General features: G+C 40.3%; 1 protein-coding gene across 1 annotated transcript in view; it reads left to right on the forward strand.

The window, feature by feature from the left end:
* The window catches only part of zgc:172136 (FERM_F1_FRMD1 and FERM_C_FRMD1_FRMD6 domain-containing protein), an 18,959-nt gene extending 14,387 nt beyond the window's left edge, over positions 1–4,572 (forward strand). The window contains exons 12-14 of the mRNA XM_012816938.2: positions 1–116; positions 501–571; positions 2,798–4,572. The exon at positions 1–116 is cut by the window's left edge and continues 40 nt beyond it. Of these exons, the coding sequence (XP_012672392.1) occupies positions 1–116; positions 501–571; positions 2,798–3,076 (466 nt within the window). The 3' untranslated portion in view covers positions 3,077–4,572. The remainder of the gene's footprint in view (positions 117–500; positions 572–2,797) is intronic.
* Positions 4,573–14,830: the final 10,258 nt, after the last annotated feature.

The raw sequence follows: 14,830 nt of genomic DNA on the forward strand, positions 1-14,830 counted from the left end.
GGACAACCCTGGGGAGGTTTCCGTGGACGACCCGCAGGAGATGCTGCAATTGGCTGAGCTGTTGGAGGGTGTGTCTGTGGACTGTCCCTCTTTCATGTCGGAGATGAACTCTACAGGTTAGAAGCCCCAGAATCACATCAAACACTAATTATTAGATACCACTTGTAAAGAAGCTATTACCACATTCGCTTCCACGAACCATGTCGTTACCATGATCGATAGAATATAATATACAATGAAAACTGAATGTTCTGCACATTAACACAAGTAACAAGTATCACACTTGTAAGAAAACTGTTCTATGCAATTCATCTATTATTTGTATTCTCTTGGAGGTGTATCAGTACACAAATAGTTATTAGTGTTATTATAGTTTTTTCATTCCATCATTTCATACCATCACTCTCACAGAATTCTGAGCCACTACAGAGAAGACAGACCCTAGCAATAAGTACCGTTCAGGTCTGCATGTTTACCAATGTTGCATTTGTGAATTTCAGGTATCAGAACAAGTCTTGTTGACATGACAGACAGTCACATGAAACATGGGAGCACTGATACTCTAGGGCCGGTAAGTTTGGGCAGTCATTTTCTACCTCTATCACTCTCTTTTCCTCTATGTCACAGTTTTCTCTTTTTTCTCCCTCTCCTTTTTACACTCTTGCAACTCCACACATTTTCTCTTTCATTTAGGTTCACTGTCTGTTTTCCCCTGATTTGCATTTATATTCTACTTATATTTCTACGTTTTTGATATTTTACTTATATTTCTACTTTTTTTTTTTTTTTTTTTTTTTTTAATCTGTTTATTAGGTTTTACAGGTTTTTAACAATACACAGACAATTATGCACATGTACCCCCATCCCCCACCCTCCCCACAGCAGAGATAAAAAGTTTAACAAGTTTATAAAATTCATGAAATGTACAAGTTCATAAAATGCGCAAGTTCATAAAATTCACAAAGTTAATGAAGTTAATACAATTCATATATAGATAATTGAATATTAAAGAGAGAAAAAAAAAAAAGGGCAATAGGAAATGAATAATAACAGTCGCTGAACTGCAGGAATTCCTGCACTCCAAAAAATAAAAAGACAAAAAAGAAAGCAAAGACAAAGTGTGTGTGTACACCTATACATTTGTATGTGTGTGGAACATTTCCTCTAATGACTTTAGTTAGCCCCATCCTCTGGAGCAATTGTTAGGGTCTTTACATAGTCCAGAAAAGGTGTCCAAGTTTTTTTAAAACTACTCAATGAACCTTTCAGGGAAAATCGCATCTTCTCTAGCTTTATATAATGTAGTGCATCTTTGATCCATCTATTGTGGGTAGGTGGTGAGATATGTTTCCATTTAATCAGTATTAGACGTCTAGCTAAAAGTGACGTAAAGGACATAATTACATTAAGGTAAGGGGGGACATTAGTCTTGGGGGGAGCACCAAATAGAGCCGTAAGAGGGTCAGGCGGAACATCCACGCCAGCTATATCCTTAAATGATTTAAAAATGTCTGTCCAAAACTCAGATAAGCGAGGACACGCCCAAAACATATGCACCAAGTCAGCAGGTGATTGTCCACAGCGGTTACATGCATCACTTACGTCAGGAAATATCCTTGCCAGTCTAGCATTGGTATAATGAATGCGGTGTAAAATCTTGCATTGTATCAGACCGTGTCTAGCACATATTGATGAAGAGTGGACTAGCCCCAACGCAGTCTCCCATGTCCCGTCCGTCAGCTCCACCCCCAAGTCCCGCTCCCAAGCAGCTTTAAGATGGTCAAGAGTCTCAGGCTTAATGGAATCTATCTCAGTATGTATATTTGAAATTAGGCTTTTTACATGGGGTTTTAAAGAGAGAATATGATCAAATTCAGAATAAGCAGGGTGGTTCGGAAATTCTGGAAATTGCTTTTGTAAATCATGTCTAATTTGGAAGTAACGAAACAGATGGGATGCAGGCAGATTGAATCTCCTAGACAAGTCTGAAAATGATGAGAAAGTCCCTTTGCTGTACAAGTCGTCAACAGTTCTGATTCCCTTGTCAAACCAGGCTTGGAAGGTGAGATCAGTGCACAAAGGTTTAAACAGGTGATTTTGATGAATTGGGGAAAAAGAAGAAGGTCTATTAAGACCAAAGTGCCTCCTGAATTGCGTCCAAATCTTGATGGTATGTGGAACAGTGGGCATATAACTAATGACAGAGACGAGCGGTAAGCCTGAGCATACTAAAGAATAGAGGGACTGCTGGGTGGAAGACATTTCCATTTGTGCCCAGAGAGGAGTGTACTCTAAATTGGACCAATAGAGAAGCTTCTGTATATTGCATGCCCAATAGTAATAAAGAAAAGAGCCATCCCGCACATTGCCTTAGGACGTTGGAGATACACTCTCTTAATGCGCCGTGGTTTGTTTCCCCATAGAAAGGAAGATACAGTCTGATCAAATTTGGTGAAGAAGCTTTTCCTAATAAATACTGGGATATGTTGGAAGAGATATAAAAATTTGGGGAGGACAACCATTTTTATGAGGTTAATACGACCAACCAGCGATAGGGGTAGAGTGGACCAAGGGCTGAAATCTTCCTTACAACGTTCCAGTAATGGGAGGAAATTTTCCTTGAAAATATGAGGGAACGATTTAGTGATGAAGATAACCAAGTATTTAAACCCACTATCCATCCGTTTAAAAGGAAAGAGTGAGTGAGGCATTCTTGTGGCTATTGGGTTTATTATATTTCTACTTTTATGCTTTTACTTTTACCCTCTTATCCTTACTTTCTGTATTCGATTGGCAGGTCATCAACTGGAAGACTCGCACCTCTGTTGACCGCCACAGCCAGAGTCTGGATGACATCCACCTGTTCTCACCCCCTACGCCCCTGGGCACTCTCCCCCAAGCCAACACCTCCCACAGCTACACGTTTGGACTCCCTGAAAGCCACATCTCCCTCAAGAACCATCAGCACCCAATCACCCAGTGCCCTGCCAAGCCCTCTTTCTATGGCCGACGCTCCACGAACTGCCTCTCTTTGGACCTGCTGGAGGACGAACAGCTGCTGGAGTTAATCCTGTGAGGGAGAAAGCAAAAGAGACATTAATGGAAAAAAAAAGATGGGGGGAAGGAGAGGAGAAAGACTATTAACCCCTAGCCCCCCCATCACACTTGGTGTGTTGTTCTGAGCATGTCCTAGACAACATATAGTGTATATATATATATATATATATATATATCTATTATATATATATATATGCTGAACTGACAGTATTGGTGAACACTCTTAATGTTTTGGCAGTATGTACTTATACATGTTGTGTGTGCGTATGCATACGTATGCATGTTTGTTTTTGTGTGGATAGAAAAAGACAGTCTTCCTGAACATATTGCCATTTTTTTTTATCTGAGTGCCTGTCTATTAGTTGCGCTCTTCAATATAACAGTTTTGCAGGAGTTGGTCCATGCTGATTTGACCATCTAGAACCTGATGGTTCTCAAAGTTCACAAATGTTGACAATGGTGACGGAAATCTTTGCGTTCATCCCCGAAACATTACAAGAGACCTGCAAACCAGAAGCCTTTCATATGTTGTTAATGTAAAAACCCAAACTATTGTCAGTATATTTATTTCTCAGTTACTTTTATTTTGTATGTTACTGTTAACAAAGTACTTTCCTTTGTATTGTCAGCCCTCACTACATATGCTACCATTGCTCTCCTGCTGCAGCAAACTGAAAAATGTTGCTGCATTCTGTACATGCTGGATGCTGGGTGGCTTGTAGTCATGACAACATTATAGACAGCCTAGCCGAACTTTAAAATCAAATCAAAGAAAAATGTTGACGCCTTTATGTTGGTTGCTCAAAGGAATGCATATTTATAGGAACACAATTTTATAAGTGTAAGATATAATTTTCTTCCCCATCAGATGTTGTCAACACATGACAATACTCATGACAATAGTGTTAGTCATACAGGCATGTGAAGCCAAATCAAATTTCACTTTAAATGATTCAGCTATTTGCTTTGTCATATCCTATATACTAACAACAGAATGTAATGAATGTAAGGCATGGTATTCTGGTACATTCTGTCAATGCCACATGGTATTTCAGTATACCCAAAAATGTTCTATAGGCCAACGTTTGTTTACATACCAGGGGGAATAGTATGGAATCATAAGTACCTTTCCCGCAATCGACATGATTACGGGAATAGTTACAGTATTATATAACCAAGGGACAAAGAGGCTTTCTCTGTGTTGATCAACCGAGATATGAGGTCAGTTACTGCATTGTTAGTCATAAATTGAGTGCTTGGGTATGATTGGGTGGGTTAGTCCAAAAGTAAGCCAACCTCTGCGTGATTACTGATGAATTAATGTCTATGGAAGTTATTTACATCACTAAACAGTGGGATATAAGGTAGCCTACTGTACCTCATGACATGATGACATGGCCTACTTTTGGCAGACAACCAATGTGTTTTGGGTAACCAGCTAATTTACTCTCCTTTCAATGAAAGGCAAACATATCAAGTAATGACCTGTAGAAATAAATTCACCTGTGCTATATACACCTGAGAATGTGTTCTTTGTGCTGACCATGAGACCATACACGGAGAAATACAATACAGTATATGACACTATCATTATCATGAACGGCCTACTATACCATTATCTACTAAGTATACCATAATAGCCTAGCATGATGCCAGTTTTGGAGTAGTTTTCGTTTCATCCTAACCAACTACCATTTCAATAATTTGTCGATAGTCCATCAGCAGCATATGTTGAATGCTCGGCTGTGATACTAGCCTGCCACCTAGTGGAGATACTTGAAAAGTTTAAAACCACTCCATTAGGTCAGACACATTATGAGGCTTACTAGGTGATTGCACGCTTTCGATAACTTGTGTGAAGCATGGTGGATGACGTTATAGGGGAGTGTTTCGATTCATTTTAGCCTCATGTTTCAACAAAGTGGGCTTTTTATGTCACTTTTTATGAACATACATTTGATGATGTGTGTAACACAAATACTTCAGCGGGTAAACAGGGCCAACTCTATAGTTTGACAGGGTGACGAAGATGAAGAAAACATCTTTTTCATTTAAAAGTTATTTAGCAGCGATTTCGACCGAAACGTTGCTTGTAGGCTTACGTTAAAGTTAGTTGCCATGCTGAAGGTCCTTAGTTTGATTTCAAGCTACTCCGTCGTTAAGTCTCTAGAATGTTGTGAATTATGGGCTAAACACTAACGAGAAAAGTCGTCGGATGACAATGGAACGCGGATTGGTAGACCTATATGGAAATCACATCAGTGAATAATGCCGTGGGCTTTCAAGATGTAGCCTATGTTAAATCGTATCACATAACACTAGCTGTAATAAAGACGTCACACTAATAAGAAAAGCTGGTGCGGTTAATTTTCTCCGACATCTTAACACGATGTCGTTCCATTGTGTGAGGTTAGTCAAAGTCTAACGTCACTGCTCTACCTTTGTTAAACGAGCACGTGGGCGTGGCCCGGTTCTGATGTCACAAAGACACAGGAATGCAAGTGTCTAATGACGTGTGCCAGTGTACAAATATGACTTTTTTTTAGATAATTCATTTCAGTTAATGTCGTTAGTGAAAATGACATGTTTTTACCCTACAGCCTATGGATAACATGTGAAAATACAGACTATCAGACAAAAGGTATGTGGAACAACTCCCAGTGTAGCCTTTATAATAGTACTGTACCTTACATAGAACCAACGTATGATAGGATGTATTTAATTAATCCCCAATGGTGAGTTCTTATCAATCCAATCACACATTATATTAGTTACAGCTAAAAAATAAACCTAGGTCAATCATCCCACGTATCATTTATCTTAGGTAGAGGAGGTAGGTACAAATGTACATTATAAATCTTAGATGTGTCTAATTGTAATAATAATTGGTGGCTGTATACGTTTTATGTCGGTAAATCTACTTTGTTGCCTTTACTAAGTGATGCAATGGAAGTTATTTAACATGGCCTCTAATAGTTTCTTGTTTCAGTCAATTAATATGAAATTAAAACCATCCAGATTCAAACCAATGACAGATTGAGCTTTCTTGACTATTATCTCATCCAGTCCCCTTTTCTTCCTCAGATATACTGCCCAAGTAACATAAAATGCTCTCCACTGTTGACTAGACTGTTGTAAAACAAACAATCTTTTTATACAATTGATCTTTTTAAATATATGTATATGTATTGTAGTATATATATATATATATATATATATATATATATATATATATACCAGTCAAAGGTTTTGCCACACCTTCTCATTCTCAAAAGGTGGCTATTTTGAAGAATCTAAAATATAAAACATATTCTGGTTTGTTTAACACTTTTTTTGTTTAGTACATAATTCCATATGTGTTCTTTCTGAGAAGGTGTGTCCAAACTTTTGACTGGTACTGTATATATATATATATTTAAAGACTTAAAAACTACAGACGGAACTGTGCTTGTTTTAAATGTGGAATCTGTTGTCTTCCAGAGCGTTTATTGGATGGATCCATTCATGGATTCTAGTGAGGAGCCAGCTGCACAGGAGGAGAAAAGCATCTTCATGACTGATGATGGTCAGACTTCTGAAACCTCTGCAAAATTTAATAAAGTAGCGATTTAATAAAGTAACAATTCAATTTGATGTTAAATAATCATCTCTTCTGTTCTTCAGCTTCTCCAACTGCTGCTCAGATGACTTCCACAATGTCCACAGCAACAGAAGTTGAGGTGGACGATCAGCACATACTCTCCACCTCCAGGATCAGCAAAGAGATGTTTCCTTTTTCTGAATTTATTACGGACCTAAGTGATGAGTAAGTGTCTTTCATTTTGTATCCCCAAGAAATTTGCATTTGGCAGGCAAACCACTTTAGCCATGCCATTAAGATATTCATTCAGTTGTTTTGTCTTGAAGGGAATGGACGTCTTTCTCTGATTCTATGAGCAACCCTGTAAGTCTCATTCTTCTTAATTGTTTTTTCCCCAATATTTTCTTTACATCTCGTGCTTCTGTGATGTAACAAAATCTGAATTTTTCCCCCAATCAAAACAGATGACGAAGCTGAAGTTCTTCACAGTGTGCACGAATATAACAAAACTTGTTACATTGAGTTCACTGAAGGTTATCATCCCAGGCCTTGTCAGACGGTTAGCAAAGGACCCAGACTTGTTGATGCCATCACAAGAAAGTGGTGGCTATGTAAACATTATTGGCACCAGCCATCCTTCGATCACATACATTGAAAATGACCAGGGCTTCATAAAGCTCAAAGATGGTGTTTTGACAAAGGTCATCCCCGAATCGAGCAGCGGCAGGTCATCTGTTCAATCAGACAAGTCACCCAGGAGCTTACATAGTGCTTCTGAAAAGAGGTATGTTGTTCAGAGAACAGTGAACTGTCAATATGGCAGACTCCTAAAATTCAAGTGAAATGAGATATGTATTTTCTTGAAGGAAATATCAATGCTTGCAAATCAGTGCAGGGACAATATTTAAGCAATCTGAGAAGTTAAATATAAATAAAAAGATTATTTAAATTAATATTAGGCTAAGTGGTTCTTAGGTTGTTGCATAAGGTGGCTTGTATGGTTGCTATGGTGATTGTTAAGGTAAACTGGTTGCTATGGTAGTCTCTGCTACCGCTTGTGCCACAACTCCTGTATGTGTGCCATGTTTTCTAAGGTGTTGCTATGATGTTACTTTTAGAATCATTCAAATTTCCTGTTCAGCACAGCTAATCTGGGATTATTGTTAATCTTTACATTACAATTTCTTTGTTTAGCACTACCACCAGTTTTATTGCCTGCTAAAGCATTAATATTCCACCTACAAGGTTGGATTAAAGGAGTTTTAGCAGTAATGGAATGATAAACTGTCCCGTTGTTTTTGTGACAATGACAAATAAAGTACTTTGAACTTTGAACTTTTATAAACATGCTCAATGTACTAGTCTTTCTCCTGGGAGAAAAATAACAGCAAAGGCAGAGGTCTAAATCCTTGTATCAGATTAAACACAATAGGGCCTCATTTACTAACATTGCGACCGCAACTTAATCTGCGCCTTTGCCAACTCACATATAGCGCACGGTATTTTGCATCGTATTTATCAAACAAGAACCTCATCTGAATGTGTCGGCGCCTTACCAGCGTAATCAGCGCCTAACCCCGCCCATTAGTGTTATTTAGCGCGCAGCTAAAATAGGGAAGGAAGAGCCTGCGTGTTCCTTCCACCCATGGATGATGAGTTAAAATTAGAATTAGAGCTTTTGGTTCACGAGGTTACAGCAAACTCACCCGGGTAAATATAGAAACTCATAAATATTTCTCCATTTAGCCCTTCCGTCCACACTAAAAGTTGTGATCACTTTGAATTAATTTTATTGGTGAGCTGATTTTGGGAAATTAAACTTTTCAGCGAACATTGAGTTTCTGGGTTACTATGGTTACCCCTCAGGGTGCCTGTGCAGCTTCATATTAACGAGTTTATGTTCACGAGTTCATATTCACACATATTAACATGAGTTAATCACACACAGGCAACTGCAAACTGTTAAGATGGTTCCCTAAGCTAGAGATAGCTAGGATAGTTAATATCCAGGTTAACTACTCCATAGCATCCCGTTAAATAGTCTGGTAGGAATACACTACACCCCTTACTTTAAAACGGCGTATTCCAACACTGAAAACCATGATTTTCAAAAACGCTGCCCTAGGCAGATACATTTGAAAACTGCAGTTGTAGGTTGCCATGGCACTGGGGGTAGCTTGCGCTTGAGAGGCTATAACGTCAAAAATAAACATGGAAGGTGAAATGAATATGCTGCTCTGTCTCTACAATTTACTTATCGGTAGTTTAGTTAGTGTACTTCGAGTACAAGTACTTTTCCTGAATAGATACACGTTACTCCTACGCAGAAGGTGTGCACTGTACTCGGTGTGCTTGAACTATGAGTGTGTAAACCATACAATGAGCAGCGATTCTGGGTAAGACGTGGCCGAACTTTTCCCGAACAGCTAGCTGGTGGGACAGTTTGTAATTATATTTGTTTGTATGCCTATTTAATTATATATCAAATATAAACATTAAAAAAAAAATAACATTTCTGATGTTCGTATTTTTCAAATTTCTCGCAGGCACATAGTTTTCATTTAGCAGCTGATATGTCATGCTAAAACACCTCTTGTTTCGTTACTAATACATAATTAGGCGCACTTTACGCATCTCCTCCCATCTCTTTGAGACAAACACCCACTTTGCCACACCCACTTCCCAGCAGTGGTAATCTGCGCTTTTACTCAGGTGCGCCTCCTTTGGAAATATGGTTTTATGTCTTTACCCGCTTACTGGTCTTCGCCAACTTCCTGTGTAACCTGTGGTTGAAGGAATGTTGCTATGGTAGTTGAAGTGGTTGCTATGGTGGCTGTTAGAGTGGTGCTAGGGTAGTCAAGGTGTGTCCTGGGTGCTGATACGGTAATCTAGGCAGTTGCCTTGGTATTACTATGGTGGTTGAGGTGATTGTTCTGATGTTGGTAGGGGAGTTAAGGTGGTTGCTACTGGTTGTAAGTGTGTAGATAATGTACTGAGGTGGTTAGAGTGTAAATGATTAATGAGGCCCTAGTTTGGTGGCGTAAACTCGCAGAAAACGACCTATACTGCCTCAGCAGTTTCTAGTTAACTCTGGCAATGAACACAAAATTGGAAAAAATTGGACATAGGCGTGGCGGTATATTCGAATCTGACAGGGAGCATTTGGATGTGCCAATCACAAACCATCAATGCACATTTCTGATTTATCTATCGGGCAAAAAAGATCACATTCCCTTTGTTGGAAGAGTAGCGCATTATGTCTGTATATTTCCGTTAGCAAGGAAGCTGCAGCAAACCTGTATTAGGGGTTAATGCAATTAATTTATCTTGGATATCCTCGAAGTTAACACATATCCTGTTAGACTTTAAAAATAAATGAATGTGTGTATATATATATATATATATATATATATATATATATAAAGGCCATGCACAGCAAGAAAAGCTCATTTGCGTTGAAGACCATAGTTACCTGAGACGAACCTAAAATGATGTTACAGTTAATGCTTGAGACTATTCTTTCACATCACCACATTGTACATATCCTATTTTGGGAAAGGAGTGAAAGTAGCTTACTAATAAAACTCAGTTTTCCATCTCAAAACTTTGATTAAATAGAGCTGACCTCTCCTGCTCTCAGAAGTCACACTGCATTGAGCACAAAAATGCCTGCTGAAACATTTAACATTTCAGCAAAGATGTAAACTATACATGTTTTGTTTCAGCACCAAGCCCTAGTTACCTAGTACCTAGTTGCAAAAGTGCTCCATTAAAAGAATAGAGGTGATTATACTGATTTAAAATATACAAGCCAGGCCTCAATGAATTCTCTGTTTATGGGATAGGCTTCATTGATCTTGACAAAAATAGTTTGGAATGCGAGCAACACTATGACACATTCTTTTCCTTCGGGCTAAAAATCATATAATAGTTTGTACCTTGATTAAATATATTAAAGAGATGTGTCAATTAATTGAATTGTTTTGAACAACAAAAGAAGCACTACAGTTTATTCCTTGGAATAGCGCTCCTGACCATCGAGAATCTCAAGCTATTGCCCTTTTTTTACATCGTAATCTCGTCTGGCGCATTCAGTTTAAAGGGATTGCTTGGCAAAGCTTTTGGTTGTCTTAAACCAAACCTTTCACTAACTAGCTTTCTCTTAAGCTCTCGTTTTTGTGCAACAATGCGCATGCCATCGCATCGCAAACCGTCTTTAGTTTCCGCCAGCTGTTTTCGCTCTCAAACTAGGGCCCATGCAGTCCTACTGAAAGATGATACTACCAACATGGATTGTGACTGTATGCGTGCATGGTAATTGCATGGAATTTTCTAACACCCAACTAATTTCATCCTCTCAAGGTCCAAGAGCTCCCTGCAACCAGTATCATTCGCCAATTTTGGCACAAATGAAGACCACATGCAGCGCAGTGTTCAGGAGAGCATAACCAAGCTGAGTGAAGCTGGCTTTATTCCAGGCTCAGAGGAATGGAGTGATTCTATCGCGAAAGAAGCCGTTCGCGCAATACAGTCAACCTTGGATGAGTCAATCAACATGGCAGACTCATCGAGAGGCACATTTACCTTTCAACTGGCCAGCAGTCCTGACCTGATTAAAAGCATTTCTTCAAAGATTAAGGCGTATATGGATTCCCAAAAACTCCAGGCCCAATCTGTGGAAGAGGAGAAGACTGACTTAGTGTTGGCTTCAGCTACGGCAGAGACAATGAACACTGTCATACATGAAGTGGAGAAATGTTTCGAGGGCAATGAAAAAAGCCATCCGGTAAAGAAACTATTATCAACTTTGAAAAGGGCAGTGAAAACCATGGCATGCCAAAGCGTTTCAGTTAAGGAAAGTGAAGCTCTTGCTACAAATGTCGACTGTGAGACAGAAGTGCCTGTCCAAAGTCCATGGCAAATTCCCAGGAAGGGCTTCGAAAAACTCTCAAGTTACAACTTCCAGACTAAGGCAAAGAAGGCCATCACTGATGTCCTCACTGAAAAAGTGAAAGTTCTATCCTCAAGAAGTTTTTGTCCTTCTCTAAGCATTGTTCCTGCAGGCAGTAACAATAATACTGAAAAAGATGAGAAAGATCTTTCCTCAGGAAGCTCTCTCCAGCCCGTTTCCTCTGTTGCCTCCATGATCCTTGAAGTATTTGCGGAGGAGATTAAATCACTAACAGAGTCTGAATGTGTTTCAGAATCAGGATCCAATACAGAGGTGGAAATAGCGACTGAAACCCTTGGTGAGCCTTCCATAGTGCCTTTTATTTCAAAGAACCAGGCCCTTGAAGCTGCAAAAGGGCTTTACCATAAAGTCCATCTAAAACTGAAAAACGTCTTCAAGCACCCATTGATTCTGTGGGGCAAAAGCCACTCTTCCCCAGACATCGAAAGTTCAGAGGCAGAGACATTGCAGGTACTGGATGGAGTTTCTTATCATGTCTCTCGGCACTCAGCAGGACGACCATCCAGTGCCAGAAGTGATCAGCTATGTCCCACTACCAGCCCACTGACCTCAGCAACGCTCAGAAGAGCACACAGTGACGGCTTTGTGGCCTTAGGAGAGTTGCACTTGACCCAGCCTCAGCTTGATATCTGCACAAAGGAAGCCTTGAAAGGGATACTTACCTCCTTCCTGTATGAGAAGTCAGAGGAGCAGCATTCAACCACCTGTGCACCTGGAAACTCATTTGTGGAAACTGTTATTTTACAGCTGGATGATTTAATGGAATCCAGTTCTTCGATGGCCTTTGAGAGCATCCGCGATGACACTGACAGGCAGCCATTTGAGCATGACACAAAAACGTCCAGTTTAACATCTATGGAGTCTACTTCTCTTCCATGTCTCCAGAAGCTATCTAGTGAGAGGTTCCAGACCAGTGCTCGTTTGGCTGTGAGTGAGGCACTACTTAAGACTGTAAGAAGCCATATCACTAGTGATGGAATGGATCAGCACGCCTTCCCAGAAAGGGTGCAGACAAGCTCTTTCTTTTTCCAGCAAGTAAAGACGGAGGATACTGAGACTGAGGGATTTGTTCAAGACAGTGATGAAATTGTGGATTCTGCTGCATCAAAAATTGTCGATCAGTTTGTTCTAGACATGCAGGGTTGTGCTGAGTCATTGCATTCTGCCAAGATGGAGTGTGACAGGCCACAACAAACATTCTTATTTGCTGCTTCAAAAGCCTGCCAAAATCTGCAGAATACAATGAAAGAGTTTCTTTCTCAGATATCTTTAAAGTACATAAGGCAAGATAATCAACCATTAATTGATCTTAACGACTGCACAACAGAGGCTATGAGTAAGCTTTTCACTGTATGTCAAAACGAAATGGCAGGTGAAAATGAAGCCAATGACATGTTATCAATGCCTTGCCTTGGTGACAAGGATAACTCTGTCCAAACAGTCCCTTCACCAGCAAAACTGATCCAGAAACTCTCAGGGGACGAATTTCAAACAAAAGCCACAAAGCAAGTGAGTGAGGTTTTACTTCAGTCTGTCAGAGGTTTTACTGACTCACTATGTTCAGAGAACGTGGATGTTGATGCCTTTACATCCGAGTACGACCCTCTTAACGTTTCCTTGAAAGTTCAGCACGCCGCCTCTGAGTTAGTGGCAACGGTGATTGAGGAAGTATTGGAACTTTTGGACACCGTGCCATCCTCTGATGCTCCGGCAAGTTCATGGTCAGACATCAATGAGTACAGTGACAAAGACACAGATCGTTCACATTACACCTCTCAAATGACTTCAGAGGATGAGAGGATCTGGTCCACCACTTGCAAAATGTTCCAGAACGTGAAGAGAAAACTCAAGGAACTCTTTGCCAAGCACCGTCTGGTGCACCTCAAAGCTGAGGAAAAAAACAGCACCTCTGTCAAAGAAACCGTGAGCCAGGTTCTTGTTTGTATTCAGGATGGACTGGCGCAGTCAGTTGATCTGGAAGATCAAGAGGATCTCTTGGTAATAAAAAACTTAGTCAATTCAATGATTGACAATATTGAGGAGGAGGATGTTCTCACAGGGAAAGATGGTCAAAGGCCCAGTTCTTCCTCATCCACTAAAAGTAAAGCATCAACATGGAATGATGACACCTTACCCAGTTCAGTCCCCATACCTACTGAGATGCCTGCTGAAAATGAGCCCTCCACCTTTGTCTCCCGTGAAACAGTTATTATCGCTGTGAACACCATCGCCACAAGGCTGGATGTAGAGAGTGATGGGAGTCTAACCACACCCTCTGAGGATCTGACAGTGTTGGACAAAAGGCTTGAGAGATCTCTGTCCAGTGTGAATCTTAACACATTATCTCGTGATCTCACGAATAAGATTTATCATCTTTTCCTCAAGGGTCAGAGAGTAATTTCTGCAACAAAGTCAGCCTCAGATTCTGTTCTTTTGAACAGGAGGCCGACAGGGGAGATATCAAGAGAAGAAATCGCCCAAATTATTCAGGTCTATGCAGAGGAGATGCTCAGGCATTTATTTCTTCCTTGCTTCAACCTGCCATCATCATGGAACATGGAGTCGAAAGGATTACTCCAACCAGTTTCATCCTCCATCTCTTGTTCTGGTTTTCTTCACTCCATGTCTGAAGTGACACCTCAGGCTGCCTCAAGATCGCCTTCACAAATACTGAAAGACACACTGCAGGTTTTGACCCAGGTGATGACTAGGGATGTTATGAACCTGCTGCCTCAGGGTCTGGATTCGACAGAGAATGTGGATGAGCAAACATACTGTCAGTCTCCTGACAGTATGCACATCTTCAGCAGACCTTCATCAAGCAGCACTGATCTAAATCAGTGTGGGGTGAGCCAGGAAATCACCTCTGATTCCCCATATTCATCAGTACACCCAATGGATTGTACCTCAGATGACTACAACCTGGTCACTTTGTTGGTGATTCGTTTACTCTCAAAGTTGAAAGATGAAGAGTCACTGGGTGATGACATGTTGGACAAATCCAGAGAGCTCATTGATAAAGTGATGGAGGCAATTGATGCTGCCTCTGGTATGTCAACAAATGAGACCCGTCTACATGGTGTGAAGATTCGCAAAGTCTTCAAGGCCGTATACAGCGATCTCCTGCATGAGTCTGGCTGTAAGGAAGCTCTCCTGAGGACCATGATGTCAGGCGATCCTTCTTTTGAGAAGAGCCTGGTCAGCTCCCTAACACGTGAACT

The sequence above is a fragment of the Clupea harengus genome, chromosome 13 (assembly GCF_900700415.2).
Source record: "Clupea harengus chromosome 13, Ch_v2.0.2, whole genome shotgun sequence".
NCBI lineage: Eukaryota > Metazoa > Chordata > Actinopteri > Clupeiformes > Clupeidae > Clupea > Clupea harengus.